Below are 26639 nucleotides of genomic sequence, written 5' to 3'. Positions count from 1 at the left end.
TTCTTCGCTTAATTCTCGCGATTGTAGTCATAGAACATTCACAATGTACATCATGACACGGAAATATTTCAGTTGTCTATTTTTAGCTATTAATTCTTCATTCAAATCATAGGTGTTTCTGATGTAGTGTGACGAAGCACATGGGCTTGGCACGAATTCCCAGCCCACTGTTCATGTATAGTGTAATTGTACTTATTTTAGCGCAGTCAAATTTTAGCGCAAACACAGAAAAATGTAAAATATGATTTATCAGCGTGAAGATGAATTAGCGTAAACGGGAGGTTCAAATATGGAAAAGCCTTGTCTCAAAAATTAAACACAGGCTCAACATGCGAGTATGTGTGACCTTGAATTCATGCCAAGTCCCTGCGTGACAGAATATACTGCTTACTTTTCGCGATTATGATAGCCATAGAACATTTATTTTAGCACACAAACATTTTTTTTAATCTCGATATGTTGAGCCCCTCGTACCTGGACATATTAATTAGATGCAGGTGGTAATGATCTATTGTGACAAGCTATACTAACCAATGCGTATGTTCGTACCATTCGTGATACAGTGTTTAGTTTTGAAACATTGCCTTATATCACCCAAAATATTCTACTGTTTAATTGTCCTTATTTGGTATTCAGTATATGGTATACAGTTTATACAGTGAGGATTTTCTCTTTAACCTAATTTCGCGATTGGTATAAATGTACCCCCCCCCCCCCCCCCCCCCCACCCCCCCCCCCCCCCTGAATATCGCGGTGTACAGGTATGTGGGTTTTACTGCAATGACCAGTATTTTCGCTTACGTTTAATTTCAGCAATTAGAATAGTAATAGAGGATATATACAAAACATTTCGCCTGTTTATTTTATTTCAGTAACCAGGATATATGTCCTCTATGTTCTGACGTACTTTTGTACTATGGCAGTCATGCCAGATATAGAATACTCTGGTATACGGTAAAGTTGTTTTCGGTATTTAGTTTCTTGTCGGTGCTATTAACCCAGAAATTTAGTCTACACACGGTCAGTTATAACATAGATTTCTACAAGTTTCACCCGAGATGCCTGGTGAAATATGATTTGTAGATCTAGAGTCCAGAGTGAATTTCTTGCTAATTTTAATAATATGTATTCAAGGATTTGTTTTCATGGTTAGCAATAGAAATAAATCAGACATTGAGTTTGTCTCTGCCGAGGGGCGAAATCTGCATGGCATGGTGAATTTGAATTCCCCACCAACAAAATTCGAAACTAAACAGATATATATGTGGCATAGCTTTACCTGTTGCATTCAAGATGGCGACGCCCATGCAAACATCCACGAACGCAACAACAGAGGAGTTTTTACCCGGAATAAAAGATGTTACAGAATTTACACAGGTAATTTAGTGTTCTTAAGGATAGTTTTTCCTTAAAAATTCTTATGTAAAGTACATTAGGTTGAATTATTCTTTGTTTGATGTATTGCGATACCTTGCACGTGCTCTGTTTGATCACATGGACCTCCTACAATTTTAATATCAGTCTAGATAGATCTGTATTAAATGTATAGCCAAAAGGGCATCTATATAGCTGTACTGTAGATCTGCGAGAGTATTTTTTGACTCTCCAAAATCAGATATGACTTTTGGGTTTCAATTGACTTCTCTATTTTACATGTTTTGACCCTTTAGATATCTACACTGTATCTGAAAACTTATATAAAATTCATAAAAATCATGGTCAACTACGTATACACTACTTTATGTCCGTCAGATGTACTGTATTTTAACCCGAGCTAGCCCAGTTACAAGGCTTTAAGTATTTTACCGGACAGATGCCTTCTGGCTCTCAACACCAGACAGTAGACATTTTGACGAACTGACATTATACAGTATATGATCATGAACCTAAATGTAATTATCAGTATAAATATATACTGTGCTTTGAGGGGCTGGAGGAAATTTGGCCAGGTTATCCAGACATGAAGTTGATGTTAGTGTGTAGAAGTTTATATTTTCAGACGTTTAATCGGGCAAGACAGGTTGGGGAGAAACCCTGATTTCACTATAATAGTGTTCCACCACAATAGTCAATAGCTATATACAGCTTTGCCTGAGATTCCTCTGGGAGTGACAACATGTCTGGTGTAGGGCCAGAGCGCACTGCTATGTGAAAACGTGGAATTATCTAACACCGTTTGGTGTCGCTAAGAATTTGGTGCAAATACAGTAAAATCGGGTGTGACATAACACTTACCTTACATATATGGATAAATGAGATATTTATACCCCAGAACACACATTTAGTGCCATCTAGGTGTTTTATTCCGTCTGTATAGACCCTCGCTTTTCGCTAGTCAAAATTTCATACTGTTGACCCACCATTATGTACATGTTCAAATATAAAATACAGTGACTTTTATTTTTCATAGTTGAGTTTGTTTCACTGCTGGTGATTTATGTTATACTGATTTGTATGTTTCAGAAAACGCTTCGTGCTGTGCTACAAGCTACAAAATCTTCCAATGAATTGCCAGCTGCAGGAGATGACTTTGATTATTACTCCAGTTTCCAAGGATTCAGAGACATACTGGACATAGAAGGGAAACAAATCCTCCACATGTAAATATGAATAACACCATAAGTGTGAGGTTATTTACTTCTTGTAATCTGATAACAACAATTTAAACTTAACAATCTTCCCTAATTTGGAGGAAGATCCCATATATTGAACCTGAATTTTGAATAATTATAAATTGTCTGTTAAATGTCCTTATTATTCACAACACATTTCCAAAATCCAATTGTTGCATCGGATGTTTTTATAGAATTCATTAAATGTTTCAAATGTAAATAATTTCTTCCTGAAAATCATTTGCATATAATTATGTACATACCATAATATCATGATGTCATAATACATATAAGAGAGGTACGTTTTATCAGGACATGAAATATACTGAACAATGTATGAATTGTTATACATGTTTGTACTGATGAGCTGTAAATTTTAAAGCTCAAGGTTAATAAACAAATTGAAAATTGAATATAAGACTAATTACCGTTTTTTGTTTCTGTTTTTTTTTTCATAGATTAGTTATTTGATAAAATTTGTTTCTTAAAATTTCTCCTTTCTTTCAAGAATGGTGCAGGTGTCTGTATGCGTTTTATAGAAAGGAAATCAATTCAATGTTTTTTGTTGACTTTTATAATTATATATTTATTTATGTGCACAATGTCTACTTAGTTTGATTTTCCTGCAGTCTTGAGTGATACTGTACTTGTAAGGTTCTAGCCTGTAATTGTTTTCCCATTTTTTGCCTATTGCAGATAAGTGATATATATATGTATGTGTCTGTCAATGTATATTGTAGAGTGCAGAATGTGATGCAGCATCAGAACGTCAGAGGCAAACTGTCCCACGGCAGTTCAGATGTTCTCGACCTGGAAGACAAATTTGATGTGTTGACTGATGCAAACGACCAGATACTGGAGAGAGTGGTCAGTGTATTATCTGGGTTTCTTGTTTTTCAGAAAGAGTGTTATAGGAATATGTCTATTACCCACCTTTTGGAATTCTGTGGATTATATAATGTAAAAGCAGAGAGCATGGTCACCTAACCTGCGCTCTGTTGTAGGAATTCCCCTTTAGCCTATAGTGGTTTTGTGATGAGCAGTTTTCTGTAGCTAAGTAGAGCTTCAGACTAGTAATCCACCGGTCCCAGATTTTATTCATACCGGAATTGTCATGAGACAGTTCTGTATTTAATGAGTTATGTACAGGTCTGAGGACACTGGGTCTCCCACAATACCCTGTGGTCTTTACCAATGTTTAACAATATACCCACAGTTACTTGGTAGCAAAACAAGCATTCATTCCATCATTCTATCATAAAATACAAAGTATGATAACTCCTCTCTGACATAGTGACAAAAATACCTACCAGGTAGTGGCTTTGAAGTTGTTTTTACCAACATTACTGACATCTAGCTCTGACAAACTTCAGACAAATTATTTTCTTGACAGAACAAAAAAAAAATGTTTTCTTGACAGAACAGAAATATGGTATTGATTGAAAATCTTAAATCAAGAAATTTTGTTCCAGGGAAGCTGGTTAGATGAAGCTTCAGGAATCAAGAAGAAGGATAACACACTTGTTATTGCATCGGCCACACCAAAGCAACAGGCCTCTACAAGCTGGAACAAAAAGGTTGGTCTGTGTATGGCTACTGGTGTTGTTCTTATTATCAATTACACACTTACAGTAGACAACATGACTGGTTCTGTTTATCAATCAGAATTTGTAATTTATTCATTGGTTGGAATTATTGCATGTCACTGTTGTTATCTATTGTTTATCAGCCACCAAAATACTTTTTAAAATATTTACATATGGCTATGAGGCAGATTTACTGTTATAGGTTTTTTAGTGTGAGAAAACAAAAGAATGGAAGTTCATCATATACTAACATTACATTTTAAAGTCTGGGTGGTCTGATGGTACAAGGTATCCCCAACATTGTATCAATATACAACCTGTCTGTCAATTGACCATGACCTTCTTTAAGGTCACATTGCCATGGTTATAAATAAACTAGCTGTCAAGGACATCACATGGTCAACTATCATACTGACAATTCACAAATCATTTCCCTTTGTGTTCCCAGCTATCAGTTGATGAAATAAAACTGTAATTTCTTTTGTTGTAGAAAAGCACATCTGCAGCAAAGAGTCCTGCCAGCTATCATCTTCTATCAGCTAAAAATATCTTGCGTCCACAATTACGCTTCAAAGACAAAGTCGATAATGGAAATCAACCATTTGTCCCTCGAATAAAGGAGAAACCCAATGCTCTTAAGTCTCTAGAAGGTACACACTGTTCAAATTGTTTTCAATAGTGGTTAGTATGTGTGACTTGTACTGGAGACTAAGACCCCATTGTACTGGAGACTAATTATATAAGGTCCCATGGTACTGGAGACTAAGGTCCTGTTGTTCTTGAGACTAAGGTCCTGTTGTACTGGAGACTAAGGTCCCATTGTACTGGAGACTAAGGTCCAGTAGTACTGATGACTAAGATCCTGTTGTACTGGAGACTAAGGTCCTGTTGTACTGGAGACTAAGGTCCTGTTGTACTGGAGACTAAGGTCCTGTTGTACTGGAGACTAAGGTCCTGCTGTACTGGAGACTAAGGTCCTGTGTTACTGGAGACTAAGGTCCCATTGTACTGGAGACTAAGGTCATGTTGTACTGGAGAATAAGGTCCTGTTGTACTGGAGACTAAGGTCCTGTTGTTCTGGAGACTAAGGTCCCGTTGTACTGGAGACTAAGGTCCTTTGTACTGGAGACTAAGGTCCCATTGTACTGGAGACTAAGGTCCCGTGGTACTGGAGACTAAGGTCCCATTGTACTGGAGACTAAGGTCCTGTTGTACTGGAGACTAAGGTCCCATGGTACTGGAGACTAAGGTCCTGTTGTACTGGAGACTAGGGTCCCATTGTACTGGAGACTAAGGTCCCGTTGTACTGGAGACTAAGGTCCCATAGTACTGGAGACTAAGGTCCCGTTGTACTGGAGACTAAGGTCCTGTTGTACTGGAGACTGAGGTCCCATTGTACTGGAGACTGAGGTCCCATAGTACTGGAGACTAAGGTCCCGTTGTACTGCAGACTAAGGTCCCATTCTACTGGGGACTATGGTCCCATGGTACTGAAGACTAAGGTCCCGTTGTACTGAAGACTAAGGTCCCGTTGTACTGGAGACTAAGGTCCCATTGTACTGGAGACTAAGGTCCCATTGTACTGGAGGACGAAGGGTACCATGTTGTACTGGAGACTAAGGTCCCATTGTACTGGAGACTATGTCCCATGTGGTACTTGAGACTAAAGTTCCTGTGGTACAATGGAGAACTAAGGTCCCAATTGTACTGGAGACTATGGTCCATGTGTACTGGAGACTAAGGGTCCCATTGGTACTGGAGACTAGGGTCCACTGTGTACTGGAGGCTAAGGTCCCATTGTACTGGAGACTAGGTCCCATTTGTACGGGAGACTAAGGTCCCATTGTACTGGAGACTAAGGTCCCATGTGTACTGGAGACTAAGGTACTGGAGACTAAGTACATGTACTGGAGACTAAGGTCCCATTGTACTGGAGACTAATGTCCCATTGTAACTGGAGACTAAGGTCCCATTGTACTGGAGACTAATGTCCAATTTGTACTGGAGACTAAGGTCCCATGGTAATGGAGGACTAAGGTCCCATTGTACTGGAGACTAAGGTCCCATGGTACTGGAGACTAAGGTCCATTGTACTGGAGACTATGGTCCCCTGTTGTACTTGAGACTAAGGTCCCATTGGTACTGGAGACTAGGGTACTGTTGTACTGGAGACTAAGGTCCCATTGTACTGGAGACTAAGGTCCCATTGTACTGGAGACTAAGGTCCCATTGTACTGGAGACTAAGGTCCCATTGTACTGGAGACTAAGGTCCCATTGTACTGGAGACTAAGGTCCTGTTGTACTGGAGACTAAGGTCCCATGGTACTGGAGACTAAGGTCCCATGGTACTGGAGACTAAGGTCCTGTTGTACTGGAGACTAAGGTCCCATGGTACTGGAGACTAAGGTCCCATTGTACTGGAGACTAAGGTCCCATGGTACTGGAGACTAAGGTCCCATTGTACTGGAGACTAAGGTCCCATTGTACTGGAGACTAAGGTGGTGTTGTACTGGAGACTAAGGTCCCGTGGTACTGGAGACTAAGGTCCCATTGTACTGGAGACTAAGGTCCCTGTTGTACTTGAGACTAAGGTCCCGTGGTACAAGAGACTAAGGTCCCGTGGTACAAGAGACTAAGGTCCCATGGTACTGGAGACTAAGGTCCCATGGTACTGGAGACTAAGGTCCCATTGTACTGGAGACTAAGGTCCCATTGTACTGGAGACTAAGGTCCCATTGTACTGGAGACTAAGGTCCCATTGTACTGGAGACTAAGGTCCCATGGTACTGGAGACTAAGGTCCCATTGTACTGGAGACTATGGTCCTGTTGTACTTGAGACTAAGGTCCCGTGGTACAAGAGACTAAGGTCCCGTGGTACAAGAGACTAAGGTCCCATGGTACTGGAGACTAAGGTCCCATGGTACTGGAGACTAAGGTCCCATTGTACTGGAGACTAAGGTCATGTTGTACTGGAGACTAGGGTACTGTTGCACTGGAGGCCTTGGTTTGTTATCAATGTCAAACATTTAAAAAAAAACAACACATCTGTTTACGATGACCTTGAATAAGTTTTATGTGATGGATCTAAGGTTGATGTTGTTTTTAGGAATATAAAATGTTTATTGAAACTGGGCAAAATATGAACTTTTTTCCTCTGATTTTCATATTAAAAATATCTTATATAGAACACATTGTAAAATTCTATGGGCAAAATATCTGCCAAATTGAATGTATAAATAATTTTTCTAAAAAATGAATTTCCAATAACTTTTTTTGAGAGCCTATATTTTACAGATTATTCATGAAAGTTGTAAAATTTTAATGTTTTTGATATACTTATAGACAGTCTGCGGTTACCAGATGATGTTACAGCTGATATGACTGAAAGTCCCTCATTTCTGTAAGTGGATTGATCTTTTAAATTATTATATATAGAGCAAACATAAATGAACCATTAACTCTTTCTGCTGAGAAAACATTAAATAATCATTAATTCTTTCCTCTTAGAATAATATCAATGAACCATTAATTTTTTCTGGAACCATTAATTTTTTTTGAAAATTAATGAACCATAAATACTCATAAAACACCGATGAACCACAAATTCTTTCTTCTCAGAATACATTAGAGATCCATTAATTTTTTTTTCTCTGATCCTGTTACCCTACTGTATTTACATATAGGTGGTCAGCTACTGTTAATGGAATCAGACATTTTGATTGACAGATGTTGTATTTTAAAACAAATTAATCACTAATTGCATTTTTCTATGTCACAATAGTTTGTATACATTATATTATGTATTTTGTATACATTACATTATGTATTTTGATACATTACATTATGTATTTTGTATGCATTACATTATGTATTTTGATACATTACATTATGTATTTTGATACATTACATTATGTATTTTGTATGCATTACATTATGTATTTTGTATACATTACATTATGTATTTTGTATACATTACATTATGTATTTTGATATATTACATTATGTATTTTGATACATTACATTATGTATTTTGTATACATTACATTATGTATTTTGTATACATTACATTATGTATTTTGATGCATTATATTATGTATGTTGATACATTACATTATGTATTTTGATACATTACATTATGTATTTTGATACATTACATTTTGGATGTTGTTAATATCACATGTTGGTAAGATTACTATACACTTGGTGCTTACAGATACCCACACCCATACCAATATGAGCTTGACCACTGGACACCTCGACCAGACACATTGACCTCGGCTGTACCCATAGTGAGTTATTTTTAACAGTATCCTTAGATATTTTAAACACATAACATTGATAACAAAGGGATGCTGTGATGCTTATCAAACTTATTTTGGTAACATGACAAGATATTCAAAGTATTTGAAATCCAGTTCCAAAACTTTACAGGTATTTCTATGTGTAATTATAACTTCATGGTAGTAATCAACAAAATTGATATTGACTGGTTAAAGCTTTCTTCTTTTTTTCCAAATCACAGTTCTGAGGTTCTGAATTATTTAAAGTCCATGGTATGATTTTGACATTGGTTTTCAGGAACCACGTCCAGTAGATGACACACCCCTCACCATGGTAACCAAGGTCCCACAGCTAGTGGCTTTGTGTGACAAGCTCAAGTCGTGTCAGGCTGTGGCAGTAGATTTGGAGGTATAGAGACATGTATAGTTGACACATAAGAAATGATATTTATAGTACTCTCGTTAGAACTGTATACATTGTCCTAGTGTATGGAAAAAAAACATCCGATTCAACAAGTTGAACAAAGCTTTCCATATGATATCTCTAGTGATAAAATTAGAGCACATTTTCATTAGTGTGAAACAAAAACAACCGTAATAGATATTTTTTTCCCCACATTTTGAAACAGTTTATATAAAAATGGAAAATGATAAGTTTTGAAAAAAAAACCACCAAAAAAACATGCCCTCGTCTGCTTTTGACCAGTAAAAAGATAGCAAAAATAACTCTCTTCCTCATTTCTTTCTAGAAAATTTGTTCGAGAACCAAGCAATTAATTTTATTGAGCCTGAACAAGTTTATTAATATCCATAAGACTTCAGTGTAAGATTTGATTGATAACATAACTTATATAAGCAAATTGCTTTTCTCATAAGACCGGGTAATTTCAACTCAAACGGTAGTTTCCACCACAAAAACAATCCTGTGACATCATCACGTATTGACACAATAGTGTTTTTTATGCATACGTTTTTCAAATGAGAGAACCTGTCACTAATTATATATAATGTCATAAATCACCACACCAATGTTCTATTATTACATGTATTTGATATAATAGAAGTTTCTTGTCTAACATAACGATGCTCTTTTCCAGCACCATTCGTACCGGACATTCCAGGGAATTACTTGTCTCATGCAGATATCTACACGAGATGAAGATTTTATCATAGACACAATCGAACTTCGTAGTGACCTTCACCTACTCAACAGTGTGTTCACAGACCCAAACATAGTCAAGGTTTGTCAAATACTTACTTAATGTAAACATTTATATTTTAGCGGTAATATTCTTTTAAGGCTTTTACACTGAAAGCATTTTGTTGTGATTATAATTATAATGCTGTTTAGGTATATCATATTCTCATCATTTCCAAGTATTTTTACAGTAGGTAGACCTGCATGTATACATCATTGTGGTGATATGTTTGATTTGGGTTATGGGCTAAACTTATTAGTCCCCTATCTTTGAAACTGGGGGAACTCCTGTCCATCAGTTCATCTGTCCAGCCAGCCATCAGCTGTCAGTCAATTCAATCAGCTTTTCTCAGCCATACTTCAAGGTATGTCGGTGAAAGTTGGTATGTAACTTCAGTAGCTACAGATCAAGTTTGAGGTTTAAGGTTTTTTGGCAAGTGTTACTCTTTTTAGCGAGTGGCCATAGGAGATATGTATTGCTTTTAGCAATACCCAGCATGCTTGTTTACCTTATTGAACAGGAATACGGCTGTGAAGCTTTGTTTAATGAATTTTGATTATTCCCTTGGGACAAAGTCAGGGAGAGGATATGTAGTTCTGTTCATACGTTTATTCATATGTTCACCTTTTGTCAATGCTCTGGCGAAGGCATTTTCACCCAGATTTCAATAAAACTGTATTCATTGGTCAAGAATGACGATACCTCAAACGAGTTTGTGTTTCAAGGTGCAAAGGTCAAGGACAATGTCACCTTAACTATTTATAGAAATTTTTTGTCAGCACACTTACAACTTTTAAAATTTTATACATCAGTTACTAGTAACCTAAAACAAGTTTATGTTGGTTGAGTATGAGAAGCCGTGAATTAGTAAATGTTACAGGGAGCCAAGATCAAGGACAAGGTCACTGTCACTTTTTATCAAATATTTTTTTAATCACTCTTAGAGACTTCATTCTAAAACAGATTTTGAATATACTTCATATAATGGTCAAATATAAAAATACCTTGTCCCAGTGAGTGAGTTTGGGTTTCAGGTGCAGGTGGTCGGCAACAAATTTTACTACATACTTCATGTGATAGTCAAGTACATGGATGAGAATATATCAAACAACGAAACAATGGAGTCTAACTGCTTTAACATGAGGTGATTCTCTCTCAAGAAAAATCAATTAGTATTATAAATAATCGAGGAAATTCAGGACAGTACAGTAGAGCCAATATTAAGTAAACTGCATCACAAAGCAGGCAGTTTCGTCTCTCTATGACTCGTCAGTGATGTGAAGGGCCTGAAATGTTCATACATAGGGAGCAGTTTGAAAGATATGCAATAATCATGACGATTATTCAGTATTTATATATCAGAAGTAGTTAATAAAAGTTGTGTTAATTTGATGACAGAAAATGTATGTGTTAAGGGATTCTAATGAATGGTCACTAGTCAGAATAATGCCAGGTGTATGTTTTATTGTACATATTGTCAGTACTGGATCAGAGTACCAGAGTAATTTGATGTTTTGTATTGAAGGTATTCCACGGTGCTGACTCTGATGTGGAATGGCTTCAGAGGGATCTTAGTCTATATGTGGTGAATATGTTTGACACAGGCCAAGCTGCCAGGGTGCTAAACTTAGCCCGTTTCTCTCTGGCTCATATTCTCAAACAATATTGTGGTGTGGAAGCTGACAAACAGTACCAGCTGGCAGACTGGAGGATACGGTGAGAAAATTTAACATTTCAGTTATAAACCTTCACAGATCTGCAGATATTAATACAGGCCTTAGAAGTCTTTGTTAAGACTTATACAAATATAAGATCAATAGATCTGATCTAAGTTGAGTTTCATAAATCGAAAAACTCTGGTCACACCAGTCAAATCATTTGGATCATGATAAACAAAATTGGTCCATGACCATGCTATGATTCATCACAAAGAGCTACATACAGGACTTTCTTTAATTTAAAAAAAATTGATAAATGCGAAATGATATACAGTGTGTCTGAGACCCAAATGTACAATTGACTGTTACAGTAGAATTTTTTAATAAGATGGAAAATGGAATAAGATTGATAACAATTAGGTTGTGTCTATTTCAGACCCTTACCAAAGGAACTAACAGCATATGCCCGGGAGGACACTCATTATTTACTGTACATCTATGACAAGTTGAAAAACGAGCTGATAGAACGGGGAAATGAGCAGAAAAATCTCCTCATGTCTGTCTTCAACAGGAGCAAGGAAATTTGTGCAAAGGTGATGTTTTCTGAATGTTGATATATTGCTTGTAATGGGTTTGTATTTACAATTGCTTATTTATTAATTAGGCAGTGTCCTTCCTTTTATAATCTCAGAAACTCTAGTTTTCATTTATTTTTTTACAAAGGAAATTACATTTCATTGGTTAGTCCACTCTGGGCAGATAGAGAATTTGAACAAGGACAAACAATGTACATGTAAAAACAGACATTTCATTAATCAGATAAATGTTTCACATTTTCCAGATATACAAAAAATACATTTTTAAGGAGGATGACTTTTTAGACCTGTACCATAAAAGTAAAAAGGTATTCAACTCTCAGCAACTTGATGCCCTGAAGAACCTGTATATGTGGAGAGACCAGACAGGACGACGCGAGGATGAAAGTCTCGGGTCAGTAAACTTAGGAGAGCTGCTGACAGTAATCGTGTCATAAGACTAATGATCATGCATATCATTAACAATTGACAAATACAACCCATGTTTTTTGACAGTCTGTCCTTATTTCAATCCAACTGTTGTGTAGTAGGCCAGTAATGTACAACAGTACTGTATAATTTTGTGATGCTATACTTTTGCCATTGTTGTCCTCAAAGTTTGTAAGTGCACTGAATTTCAGAAGAGCTTTATCTAGTAAAAAAAGCTTTAAATTTCATGCTGTTTTTGTGTCTTAACAAAATATGTGTGCCACTTTGAGGTTTATAGCCAGGCAAGATTGGATTCTGGAATTTTGTATGAAAAAAAAAGATCTTAAAATTTATGAGTGATGCTTATACTAAAAACCAGTATTAAAGGAAAAAACTGACCATTCCTGGTCAGAACTTCGTCGTGATTATAAGTTACATTACTGCATTTCCTACATCATAACGGAGACGTTTTTTTTCACTGGAAAATATCTGTTCTAATGTCTCAAAAGAATATAAACCTCAGTTTAACAGTAAGTTGACTGTTTATGCATTTTTTATACTTCTCAAGGAAAACTTGAAGCTTTTTTATGTTTAAATGTGGACAGTATTGTCCAGTTTCTTCTTGATTATGATTTCTGCTTTCCTTTCAAAACTCAGAAAGTCAGAGAAAAAAGTCACTTTTCAGTATTTGGGACACAGAAATGATGCTCATTACAGGCGTTTGACAGGTGATCACTTAATTCAGGTCACTTGTATGGGAATTAACATTTGGAGGAAAAAATATGGTCTTATATGAGAGGGGGTCGCTTAATTCAGGTGGTCGCTAAGGCAGCTTTGACTGTAGGTATTTTTACCTATGTAGGTATGTGTTACCGAACCACATGCTGCTCCAGATTGTGGAGATCCTTCCCCGGGAGAGACAGGGAGTACTGGCCTGTTGTAACCCAATCCCTCCACTAGCGAGGCAGTATCTCCCGGAGGTTCATGGTATCATCTCCGACGCCAGGGAGAAACCTCTCGAAAAGGTAAATAGATAACTACAGCTAGTATTCTGGTCTGATCCGTCACAATTATACAAACAAATTAGTCAGGACAGAAAATATTTGTAAATAGTTAAAGGCTATTCCAGCGTAATATTATATACACTGTATATGGCCTGTGGGAAAACAAGAGAAATAAAGAAATATTATGCATGATCAGCTAGAAAGAGATGTTGGCTTATTATACATGTTACTGTTTGAATTCAATCATTTATTTTGGTGGTCCCCATTTATTAAACATGGAGATCCTCCCTTTGGGTACTGGAAAAGCCTTGATATGATACACAAATGTATTATTATAATATAGCCTTTCTCCAATGACCCAGCCCAGATGGCAAAAGAAAACACTGATAGGCTGTTCACAATGCACCAGCCTGCACCAGTAATGTCATTTCATCATCAACTAATACAAAATTACAAAGATGTTTTCATCATCTTATATAACACTTTAACAGGCAAAATTGTACAATATTGGTATCCTCTTGTCACACGACTTATACAATTAAATTAAAATTGAAAATTTTAATCAATCCGTTTTGACCAGTGCGTTGTCCTGAACTGATTTGCCAGCTCACAAGCTGCATGTGTATTTCATATACCACTACAGGTGTGCCACCTTTCGGGCAAACCATTAGAGAAAACTATTTTGCTCTAAATTCTTGTAGTCAAGCGCACGTCGATATATGATTTCTTGTCTATCAGACTTGTTTCCATTGTACAGATAACATAAAACTTCCTATCAACGAAGGATGGAAGTATCAAATATCACTGACATCACCAGATACTTTGCTTGCGAAAATGAATATTTGGTTTCTGTATATGAATCCCTTGCGAGATCAAGGGAAGTAAATTGCATTGTTGGCATTCAACAGCTTCAAAAGTCATTTTATACAGCAAACTCCCAGATTTAATTGCCATAATTTTTTGGAAGTTCACAATACCAGTAAATAATATAAGGAACCAGAATTGTCTGTGGGAGGGATCAGAGGCACTATCAAAATTTGATGGGTGGTGGGGGTAAATCTGCATTTTTCTAGTCTAAGATTTCCTTATTAAACTAAGTAATATTATAAATTATTATTTGATGGGTGGTGGGGTCTGTCAAAAAATGCCTCCCAAACGAATAATTTTGAAACAACCCTAACATAACTGATGTGTATGATGTACATAATGTCCAAATCAAACTCTCACTTGGAGAATCTCTAGAAAGAAGATAGATTCCATTTGGACAGAATGTGTAGAAAGTGTGTATAATTATATTTGATTGATTGTTAAAAATTGAAAAATACTCTACTAACGTTGACAGGTGACAAAGAGAAAGGTGAACAGGCCATCTTACCAGCAGCACCCGAAGTATGATGGAGAGAGCTTGCTCCTCTGTCCTCATGATCTGTCTCACCAGTTGTCAAGGAAACCAGGTGATGTGTCCGTGTTGTTACCAGGTAATAACTGTATATATTCATGGTCACAGAAACTACTGTTAGCATTGAATTACTACATACACACTTAAATAAGACAAAATCTATTTTTGTTGCCATGATTCCTATTGATATATAAAATTTCTGCCGGGTTATTTTACTAATAAAAGTACTACCACTCCATACTCATTTTCTCAAGGCCATTAAGGAAAAACACTTATTGGTTTATATAACTTATTATTATTATTCAGAGCAATTTTTAAATAAACACGAACACAATACATGTATACAGTCAAAATTCATTATCTCGAACTCAGAGACCCTGTTTAACTCCTGGGAAACATTCAGGTATGACAGTAATACTGAACTCCTAGGAAACGTTCATGTATGACAGTAATACTGAACTCTTGGGAAACATTCAGGTATGACAGTAATACTGAACTCCTGGGAAACATTCAGGTATGACAGTAATACTGAACTCCTGGGAAACATTCAGGTATGACAGTAATACTGAACTCATGGGAAACATTCAGGTATGACAGTAATACTGAACTCCTGGGAAACATTCAGGTATGACAGTAATACTGAACTCCTGGGAAACATTCAGGTATGACAGTAATACTTAACTCCTGGGAAACATTCAGGTATGACAGTAATACTGAACTACTGGGAAACGTTCAGGTATGACAGTAATACTGAACTCCTGGGAAACGTTCAGGTATGACAGTAATACTGAACTCCTGGGATACATTCAGGTATGACAGTAATATTTAACTCCCGGGAAACATTCAGGTATGACAGTAATACTAAACTCCTGGGAAACATTCAGGTATGACAGTAATACTGAACCCATGGGAAACATTCAGGTATGACAGTAATACTGAACTCCTGGGAAACATTCAGGTATGACAGTAATACTGAACTCCTGGGAAACATTCAGGTATGACAGTTATACTTAACACCTGGGAAACATTCAGGTATGACAGTAATACTGACCCCCTGGGAAACATTCAGGTATGACAGTAATACTGAACTACTGGGAAACATTCAGGTATGACAGTAATACTGAACTCCTGGGAAACATCCAGGTAACATTCAGGTATGACAGTTATACTTAACACCTGGGAAACATTCAGGTATGACAGTAATATTGAACTCCTGGGAAACATCCAGGTAACATTCAGGTATGACAGTTATACTTAACACCTGGGAAACATTCAGGTATGACAGTAATACTGAACTCCTGGGAAACATTCAGGTATGACAGTAATACTGAACTCCTGGGACACATTCAGGTATGACAGTAATACTTAACTCCTGGGAAACATTCAGGTATGACAGTAATACTTAACTCCTGGGAAACATTCAGGTATGACAGTAATACTGAACACCTGGGAAACATTCAGGTATGACAGTAATACTGAACTCCTGGGAAACATTCAGGTATGACTGTAATACTGAACTCCTGGGAAACATTCAGGTATGACAGTAATACTGAACTCCTGGGAAACTTTCAGGTATGACAGTAATACTGAACTCCTGGGACACATTCAGGTATGATAGTAATACTTAACTCCTGGGAAACATTCAGGTATGACTGTAATACTGAACTCCTGGGAAACATTCAGGTATGACAGTAATACTGAACTCCTGGGAAACATTCAGGTATGACAGTAATACTGAACTCCTGGGAAACATTCAGGTATGACAGTAATACTGAACTCCTGGGAAACATTCAGGTATGACAGTAATACTGAACTCCTGAGAGACATTCAGGTATGACAGTAATACTGAACTCCTGGGAAACATTCAGGTATGACAGTAATACTGAACTCCTGGGAAACATTCAGGTATGACAGTAATACTGAACTACTGGGAAACATTCAGGTATGACAGTAATACTGAACTCCTGGGAAACATTCAGGTATGACAGTAATACTGAACTCCTGGGAAACATTCAGGTATGACAGTAATACTGAACTTCTGGGAAACATTAAGGTTTGACAGTAATACTGAACTCCTGGAAAACATTCAAGTATGACAGTAATACTGAACTCCTGGGAAACATTCAGGTATGACAGTAATACTGAACTCATAGGAAACGTTCATGTATGACAGTAATACTGAACTCCTGGGAAACATTCAGGTATGACAGTAATACTTAACTCCTGGGAAACATTCAGGTATGACTGTAATACTGAACTCCTGGGAAACATTCAGGTATGACTGTAATACTGAACTCCTGGGAAACATTCAGGTATGACAGTAATACTGAACTCCTGGGAAACATTCAGGTATGACAGTAATACTGAACTCCTGGGAAACATTCAGGTATGACAGTAATACTGAACTCCTGAGAGACATTCAGGTATGACAGTAATACTGAACTCCTGGGAAACATTCAGGTATGACAGTAATACTGAACTCCTGGGAAACATTCAGGTATGACAGTAATACTGAACTACTGGGAAACATTCAGGTATGACAGTAATACTGAACTCCTGGGAAACATTCAGGTATGACAGTAATACTGAACTCCTGGGAAACATTCAGGTATGACAGTAATACTGAACTCCTGGGAAACATTCAGGTATGACAGTAATACTGAACTACTGGGAAACATTCAGGTATGACAGTAATACTGAACTACTGGGAAACATTCAGGTATGACAGTAATACTGAACTCCTGGGAAACATTCAGGTATGACAGTAATACTGAACTCCTGGGAAACATTCAGGTATGACAGTAATACTGAACTCCTGGGAAACATTCAGGTATGACAGTAATACTGAACTCCTGGGACACATTCAGGTATGACAGTAATACTGAACTCCTGGGAAACATTCAGGTATGACAGTAATACTGAACTCCTGGGAAACATTCAGGTATGACAGTAATACTGAACTCCTGGGAAACATTCAGGTATGACAGTAATACTGAACTCCTGGGACACATTCAGGTATGACAGTAATACTGAACTCCTGGGAAACATTCAGGTATGACAGTAATACTGAACTCCTGGGAAACATTCAGGTATGACAGTAATACTGAACTCCTGAGAGACATTCAGGTATGACAGTAATACTGAACTCCTGGGAAACATTCAGGTATGACAGTAATACTGAACTCCTGGGAAACATTCAGGTATGACAGTAATACTGAACTACTGGGAAACATTCAGGTATGACAGTAATACTGAACTCCTGGGAAACATTCAGGTATGACAGTAATACTGAACTCCTGGGAAACATTCAGGTATGACAGTAATACTGAACTTCTGGGAAACATTAAGGTTTGACAGTAATACTGAACTCCTGGAAAACATTCAAGTATGACAGTAATACTGAACTCCTGGGAAACATTCAGGTATGACAGTAATACTGAACTCATAGGAAACGTTCATGTATGACAGTAATACTGAACTCCTGGGAAACATTCAGGTATGACAGTAATACTTAACTCCTGGGAAACATTCAGGTATGACTGTAATACTGAACTCCTGGGAAACATTCAGGTATGACAGTAATACTGAACTCCTGGGAAACATTCAGGTATGACAGTAATACTGAACCCCTGGGAAACATTCAGGTATGACAGTAATACTGAACTCCTGGGAAACATTCAGGTATGACAGTAATACTGAACTCCTGGGAAACATTCAGGTATGACAGTAATACTTAACTCCTGGGAAACATTCAGGTATGACAGTAATACTGAACTCCTGGGAAACATTCAGGTATGACAGTTATACTTAACACCTGGGAAACATTCAGGTATGACAGTAATACTGAACTCTTGGGAAACATTCAGGTATGACAGTAATACTGAACTCCTGGGAAACATTCAGGTATGACAGTAATACTTAACTCGTAGGAAACATTCAGGTATGACAGTAATACTTAACTCCTGGGAAACGTTCAGGTATGACAGTAAAGTTTTATGTAAAATTTAATGGGGCATGATGACTGTAAACACAAAGTTTTCTTGATGGTTAACAAAAGTCTTGTTGATAAGGTGCTTTACAAAGGGGCGATAAGGTATTGAACAACTGTAATAATAAGCAAGATGTAGTTAACTCTTTTAATATATCAGTAATATTATATAATATACCTCTATTAAAACAAATACAGTCTAACCTGTAATTGGAAATTATATTTAATATATGGATATAATATTAATATTATATACATATATTAAATATAATTTCCAATTACAACCCACAGAGATTAGATATTTTTTTCTTTCTTTCTAGTGACATAAATTCTTGTGAATTGTAAAAATTAAAATTATCTAGTTACCAGATGAGTGAGTGATTATAATGATTCTGTATATTGGTTTACCAGATGAGAGTGATTATAATGATTCTGTATATTTGTTTACCAGATGAGTGAGTGATTATAATGATTCTGTTTATTGTTTTACCAGATGAGTGAGTGATTATAATGATTCTGTATATTGTTTTACCAGATGAGTGAGTGATTATAATGATTCTGTATATTGTTTTACCAGATGAGAGTGATTATAATGATCTGTATATTGTTTTACCAGATGAGTGTGATTATAATGATTCTGTATATTGTTTTACCAGATGAGTGAGTGATTATAATGATTCTGTATATTGTTTTACCAGATGAGAGTGATTATAATGATTCTGTTTATTGTTTTACCAGATGAGTGAGTGATTATAATGATTCTGTATATTGTTTTACCAGATGAGTGATTATAATGATTCTGTTTATTGTTTCACCAGATGAGTGATTCTGTTTATTGTTTTACCAGATGAGTGATTATAATGATTCTGTATATTGTTTTACCAGATGAGTGATTATAATGATTCTGTATATTGTTTTACCAGATGAGTGATTATAATGATTCTGTTTATTGTTTCACCAGATGAGTGATTCTGTTTATTGTTTTACCAGATGAGTGATTATAATGATCTGTATATTGGTTTACCAGATGAGAGTGATTATAATGATTCTGTATATTGTTTTACCAGACCCCAGGAATCTGACTAGCCACTATCCCCTGTCACTACAGTTCTCTGACCTTCACCCTAGTGTCACACTGAAGACAGACCCAGATCTTACTGTTTACAGCTCCCTAAAAGTGAGTGTACTACCTTTCAGAAACATTTTATACAGTTAAATTATAGTTACATCAACCTCATATTTAGCCTGGTCCAAAGGGCTTGTGAGATTATGCCAAGGCACACATCCATAGTCTGTCTATTGTTCGTTCATCATCCATCCATTGTCCTTCATATTTCCTTTATATCGACCAAAACCCGAATGGATTTTGATGAAATATGGTCTAGAGCATTAATGGGCAAAGGAGGTCTAATGTTGTATAAATGAAGTATGTGGCTCCCCTTGGGGCCAGATGGGCAGGGGGCAATAGGGGAAATTGAGGTAAATTATTTAAATTGCTAGTATAGTCCTGATTACCCAAATGGATTTTGATGAACTTTAATTGGGCAAAGAAAATCCAATGTTTTATAGATAAGAGCTTGGCTCCCCTGGAGCTGGACAGACAGGGTCTGACAGGGTCTAACAGTGAAAATTGAGCTAAATCCTTTAATCCCTACTAGTCCTGAACTACTGGATGGATTTTGATGAAATTTGGTCTGGAACATTATTGGCCAAATGAGATCCAAATTATCTCTTTGTATTGTTTTTATGACAGGATTTTGATTTTTTGGTACATTTGGTGTGTAGATTTAACTTGAGACTGTCAAACAAATATTTATACTGCTTTATCTTCGATTTAGATGAAAACAGAAAAAGAGTCTCAAGCTATGAAGATTGCTGCCAAGATTCATGAACTTTTTGTCAGTCCATTTGAAAAGGTAACTTCTAGTACTTATTTACTGAAAGTTTTCATAATGTGTTAATATATTGACAAGGGTGACTTCTTCCATATTGACTAGATGTTTCATTTAGCAATGTCATTGAAGAGATATGATTTGTGTACATTGGCACACTATACAACATACTGATGTATAAACAAAAATCTATTAAGTGTTGCCCTTACAAGCATTGCTGCTATCTCTATATAGATAACTCTGGAAAACTTTTTCCCTAGAGGTTACCATCTTTGTAAAATTTCTGTCCAAAATGAAATATCTGTATAGGTTTGTAGATTACCTGATACATATATCACTATACCTAGTTATGTGTCATGTCTTTGTGTAGTATTTCTGTCCATATACGTACCTCACAGCTTTACAAGTCAATTTTATTCATTAATGAGAACCATAATCCTGGTATGTATAATCCTGGTATGTGCTAATTAACTGCTGAACTATGAATCACTGAGAATGAGTTAAAATGTAAATATCTGTATATTTGTAGTACTTACCGATTATAAAGGAATCTCCGGTGAAGACAAAGGCAAATTTGAATTCAAACTCATCTGGGGGCATACAGTTGGTGAGTGCATGTTAACATCCATACCTTCTATTTCAGGAAGGATGTACATGTTATATTTCTACCATAATACGCTGTATTATTCCACTCTCAAGCCATTGTATAAATGTCCCGACTGTTGGATAAATATATGCTATATACCACTAGTGGAATATGACCTTCCGGTCTTTTGATTGGTCAAGAATTTGAACTTTGACCCGAGCTGCAATTGTAATTGATAATGGAGTGACGTCACATCACCGGGTCACAGCCGTCACCTGTACAACTTATTTGTATATGCGAAATAAGACTTGGCAACGTTTCCCTTTGATTCCAGCCGATATTATTGTGGTAAAAACAGGTCACATGACTTGTGATGGTATGATATGGAATTTATTTCACACGAGTAAAATAACGCTAAAGCTCGTGTCTTTTGTAACTTTAAAAAAATAACTTACTCGTGTGAAATAAAAACCATATCCAACAACCACTTGTTGTGTAACCTCTATATACACATTTTATTAATAGATTTATTGCATAATCTGTCTGTTATCCAGTAAATTCACATGTGTAATATTTTTTTATAATGGAGCATTTTTCATCTGCAGTGCTAGTCAGAAATAGATGTGACATCATACTATTGGATAATGACGTCACATGATGTGATGAATTGTGAATGACACAACAAAATGGTTGTCTACTTTTGATTTAGTCTTCCACATGTTGACTTTATCAAATCGGTAGAAATCTAAGTTTTCTGAGTCATGTATAAAGTATCATAAATTTGTTTCATTTCATGACTTTGATTTAGGACTCATTTCATAAAATCTCAATTGCACATGAAATGAAAACCCATTTAAGATCATATTATTTATTATTGATTAAAATGTGGATAACAGTTTCCACTTTTACCGATAACTCTCAGCAATTTCATGAAAAGTTATCAAATTATCTACAATATTAGTTACATTCTGCTGTGAAATAGGTAATAATAAGTATTAGGCTGTAAATGATTTCACCATTGGTTTTTAATATTGTTCATGTACCGTCATTGGACTAAAACTGACATGTATAATGTGTGTCCTGTACTAAAAACAATTATGTTGTATAATGCCATTTCCTGGTTTCCAAAAAACTCCACTGTTTGTACATGAAAGTAATTCCTGTTGTGTTTTATAGATTGATGTGAAATGGAAACTAGTCAAGAACACAGTTAAAAGAAAGTTACCTGAGGAAAAGGCCACATCCTCTCCAGCTCCAGGTACCCAATGACAAAAAATGAAAAATATCAATACATGTGTATTAAAACTGTCACAGTGGAACTGATAGAGGAAAAAATAATCAAAAATTAGAAAAGGGCATTCTATCATGGTTAGAGAATATAGTTTAGAAAATTAATTCATGAACTTTTTTGGCGGGTTTTAGTTGAGATTTAAATTGTTGATTAATTCTAAAGTTGGATGTATCCTTAAGTGGAACTCTTTTGGAAGGAGATGCATGACTTCATAAACAAAGTAGGATGTATCCTTAAGTGGAACTCTTTTGGAAGGAGATGCATGACATCATAAACAAAGTAGGATGTATCCTTAAGTGGAACTCTTTTGGAAGGAGATGCATGACTTCATAAACAAAGTAGGATGGATCCTTAAATGGAACTCTTTTGGAAGGAGATGCATGACTTCATAAACAAAGTAGGATGGATCCTTAAATGGAACTCTTTTGGAAGGAGATGCGTGACTTCATAAACAAAGTAGGATGTATCCTTAAGTGGAACTCTTTTTGATGTATTCTTATGTGGAACTCTTTTGGAAGGAGATGCATGACTTTGTAAATAAGGTAGGATGCATCCTTATGGATAGTTGAATTTTGTACTAAACTTATTTAAATAGGAGATTCTCTTATTACAGGTCCTCCTGCCAAGCGACAAAAAAAGGAAGAAAACGAGGAAAAGGCAGAGGAAGAATCAACTCCTCGTAAAACACTATCACAGGTCTGTTATCTTATTAGACCATATTGGTATCATCTTTTGAACAATTTATTACTTCTGGTCAGGATTAATTGTGGTTCATTGAACTATGGTTTTTATCCACTTGCAAGCTAAGTTGTAATGTTCTTGTTGCAAATTTTTATGTAAGATAAAGCTAGGTTTGAAGTATCTTGAGAAATTGCCAACATCTGAAAACCAAATGATGCAGAATAGATACAGTATGTACGAGGGCTGATTGATAAGTTGTGAGCCTCGTATTGAAGGAGGTACTCAAGGATGTTCTTTTAAAGTCATTCTATTCTCTATATACGGCCCTGTACCCAAGAACTGGTCTCATTTGGTTAGTTTATATCGACAAGATAGCACTCTAAAGTAAACACAGCAAGCGGCTTTTGCAAAATGGACAAAACTGGTTAGATGAAAGAGTCTGTTATTGCCATGGCTACCATTCACAATTGTGGCTTTAAATTGATCGAGCATCCGCAATATTATTCACCTGATCTCGCTCCATCAGACTTTCATCTATTTTCCAAAACTGTAAATAGCTATTTCAGGCACCCTAACCCTGACATGCAGTATATTTACTTTCTGAACAGCCAAGAAAGGAGTTCAATAAAAGTGGCATTGAGGCCCTTAAACACTGCTGGCAAAAGTGTATAGATACTGAAGGGAATTATGTTGAAAAATAATACAATATGTCTGGAATAATTCAAATCCTTCAGTATGAGGCTCACAACGTATCAATCAGCCATCATAATTTTGAGAGAGGGACACATGGATTTCAAAAATAACCATTCATTTAAGGTTTACACAATATTTGTTATATTTTTGGGACTCTGAATACATAATAGATACCCCATGATTGTAATCAAATTCATTTCAAATTCACTTTGTCTGGTAAATAATTTTCAGATATTAAAAGCAAAGTACAGTAAGTTGCAGAAAGTGGAGAAGATTGGCGTCACAAAGGACTTGACTGAAGCAGACGAGAAGAAAAAGAAGAACAAGAAGACTAAAAGTGTAGCAGATCTGGAGGATAGTTTCCAGCCTTACGACTACAGCAAAGCAGACAGCAGCATGTTTCAGGGTAAATATGATGGAATAATACAATCCAACCTGTACTATCTTCAAGAAGAGTATTAATTAAAAGTGGTCTATTACAATATAATGTACCTTTACATCTCCCCTTAAATGTATATAACCTAGCTGAACAATCACCTTTATGTGTTCAATTGGATTTGTCAAAACTTTTACAACCTATTGGGGCCCCTGTGCTGATAATGTGCAGCTTGTCTGGCAATATGCCACACTAAAGTTTCATCAAGACTAGTGTTTGTCACTTTGTATAATTTTGCTTTGTTGTTTAACATGTCCCTAATCATGTTGTTTTGTTATGTTTTTATTTCCTGTAGTACAGAATTTGTGTAATCATCATCTTGACAAGAACATTTAACAGGAATTTGGCCTGAGTCAGATTGTTAATGCAGTATAGAAATATATTGGCTACAAACATTGTGGCTTTGTGAAAAAATGTGTAGCTTGATTATGCCAACAGTAAGTTATTGATAAAGGATTCCATAGGATCAGTCAATGTATTAACTAATTAAATTTGGTTGTAGGTGGCGCTTCAGCTGGTAAATCAAACGTGTATAACCCCAACAGGTACTATGGGTCAAAGGGCAAAGGTAACAAGGTGAGTGACCTGTTAACAAGTAGTTGATACATAATAACTGAAAAGTGTGATTTTCTTTGGTTGTAGCAACCTCTCAGGTCCCTGTGTATAAGCACAGACATCGTAGACAGCTCGTCTTTAGTAAAAAAGGTTTATTTAACTGAAAGTAGCTAGACTCTTTAAGTCCAACAGATACACTTAATGTGTGGAGAGACTCTCAGATAAGATGGATTTGAGGATAAGGGGAAAAGGCATTAACTAGTCTAAGAATAGATGCCTGTATACAGTTAGTATAATAGGACAGTGCATGCTTATGATTGTTGTTGATGGATATTATAATTATACAGTTTTCTTGTTGCCAGGCACAGAAACCCAAACTGTCAACATCCAAGTCAAACAAAAGTCACAGCTTCAAGGACAAGAAGCCACGTCAGAAGAAGTGAATGACACATCATATTAACTGAATAAAGACCGATTTATAACCAACATGTGATGTAACACCATTGGCTCAATCATAGCATATATAGGTCATGGTTGGACATCGATCAACATCTCTTCACCACGTAACATCTTAACAGTTTGCCACAGAAAGGACGAATGTAGACACAAAATACCACAGAAATGGCAATAATATTGAATAGTGCTTTAGATATAAATATGAACAGCCATTTAGAAAGAGATAGGAATTACAATCATGATTTTGCTGGATATTTACCTCCATACTAAGCGTTCTGAAAATGTACAGTACAAAATTCAGAGCACTATGGAATTGTCAAAGTGATTTCATCATTTTCTAATTAATACTGCATTAAATAAGCTTCATTTCCCAGTTGGGGACCAAAGTATTTGTGCCATTGGTTGTTTATAACCAGGTAATTCTGGCTGGGTCTTGATAAAGGTCACAGGTGCCAGTAACAATTCATTTTTCTGTGAGTTTAATGTTGTACATTGTATATGATAGATAGCTTGTCTATTCATGACATCCTTCCTATGAGAAAGTAAATTGTGCCTGGCAACTGTGATAAAGATGGACAAGGTGGTTGGGAGATTTTGTTAAAAGTTGTTAATGATATTTTAAAGAGGTATGTAAATGTACATTGAACCATCAAAATTTAGATGTAGAATGGCAAATCTCAGATACATCTAAAGTTTATTTGGGGCAATCTGAGCTAGATACACCCACAGAATTTAAGAAGTTCCTCATGTCTTTTAATTTTAATGATTTACGAGTGCTGAATGGAGGAAGTAAGAATGGTGGAAAAGGTCACAGAATGAGGGAGAGAGGGTGAGAATTGTTGTTTACATGCAGTATGTTGAAATTAAAAGACAATGATAAAGTAGTTATTGTCTTGTTATGTGTATATGTTACAACTCTATGAAGAGTTGAGGCTTTCCTGTTTCTTATTTAATTCATACGTGTACCTAATCCTCAAAACTCCAGGTTTATATTCAGTTTCCCTCTCTCCAACTCTGAAATATGTTGTGGAATTAAGGCTCAGTCATTGCCACCTTGTGGATAAAATAAAGACTAGTCTGACCCTCTCATGTAAATTAAATTAATCTTCAGGTCATCATATTATTAAATTGACGTACCGGCTTTTAACTTTTTTGTCGCCCCTCTGTGACTTCATGTAAGAGATTGGTCAGGTTTTTGTCACCGACACCAAATACTTAGCTAGTTGTGTGCCGTAAGTACTACCATAATGCCGGTATATTCCAGGGTGCAGAGTGAATGTAAACCCTGGAGTATCAAGATGTTCTACCCTACCAACA

At 36.2% G+C, this 26639-nt stretch overlaps 1 protein-coding gene across 1 annotated transcript; it reads left to right on the top strand.

The window, feature by feature from the left end:
- Positions 1-1267: 1267 nt before the first annotated feature.
- Positions 1268-26206, top strand: LOC117345043 (exosome component 10-like). The gene is made up of 22 exons (XM_033907981.1): positions 1268-1377; positions 2464-2600; positions 3353-3479; positions 4085-4189; positions 4689-4848; positions 7543-7600; positions 8414-8489; positions 8779-8889; positions 9578-9721; positions 11205-11395; positions 11774-11930; positions 12179-12327; positions 13204-13366; positions 14688-14823; positions 19800-19909; positions 20571-20648; positions 21154-21231; positions 22387-22468; positions 23115-23197; positions 24107-24281; positions 24814-24887; positions 25229-26206. Exons 1-22 carry the CDS (start codon positions 1294-1296, stop codon positions 25307-25309), a joined length of 2559 nt encoding a protein of 852 aa, XP_033763872.1. The 5' UTR covers positions 1268-1293; the 3' UTR covers positions 25310-26206.
- Positions 26207-26639: the final 433 nt, after the last annotated feature.

The sequence above is a fragment of the Pecten maximus genome, chromosome 16 (assembly GCF_902652985.1).
Source record: "Pecten maximus chromosome 16, xPecMax1.1, whole genome shotgun sequence".
NCBI classification, from domain to species: domain Eukaryota; kingdom Metazoa; phylum Mollusca; class Bivalvia; order Pectinida; family Pectinidae; genus Pecten; species Pecten maximus.
Note: the sequence above shows the minus strand (reverse complement) of the source record. Positions and strands in the feature narration are given on the sequence as shown.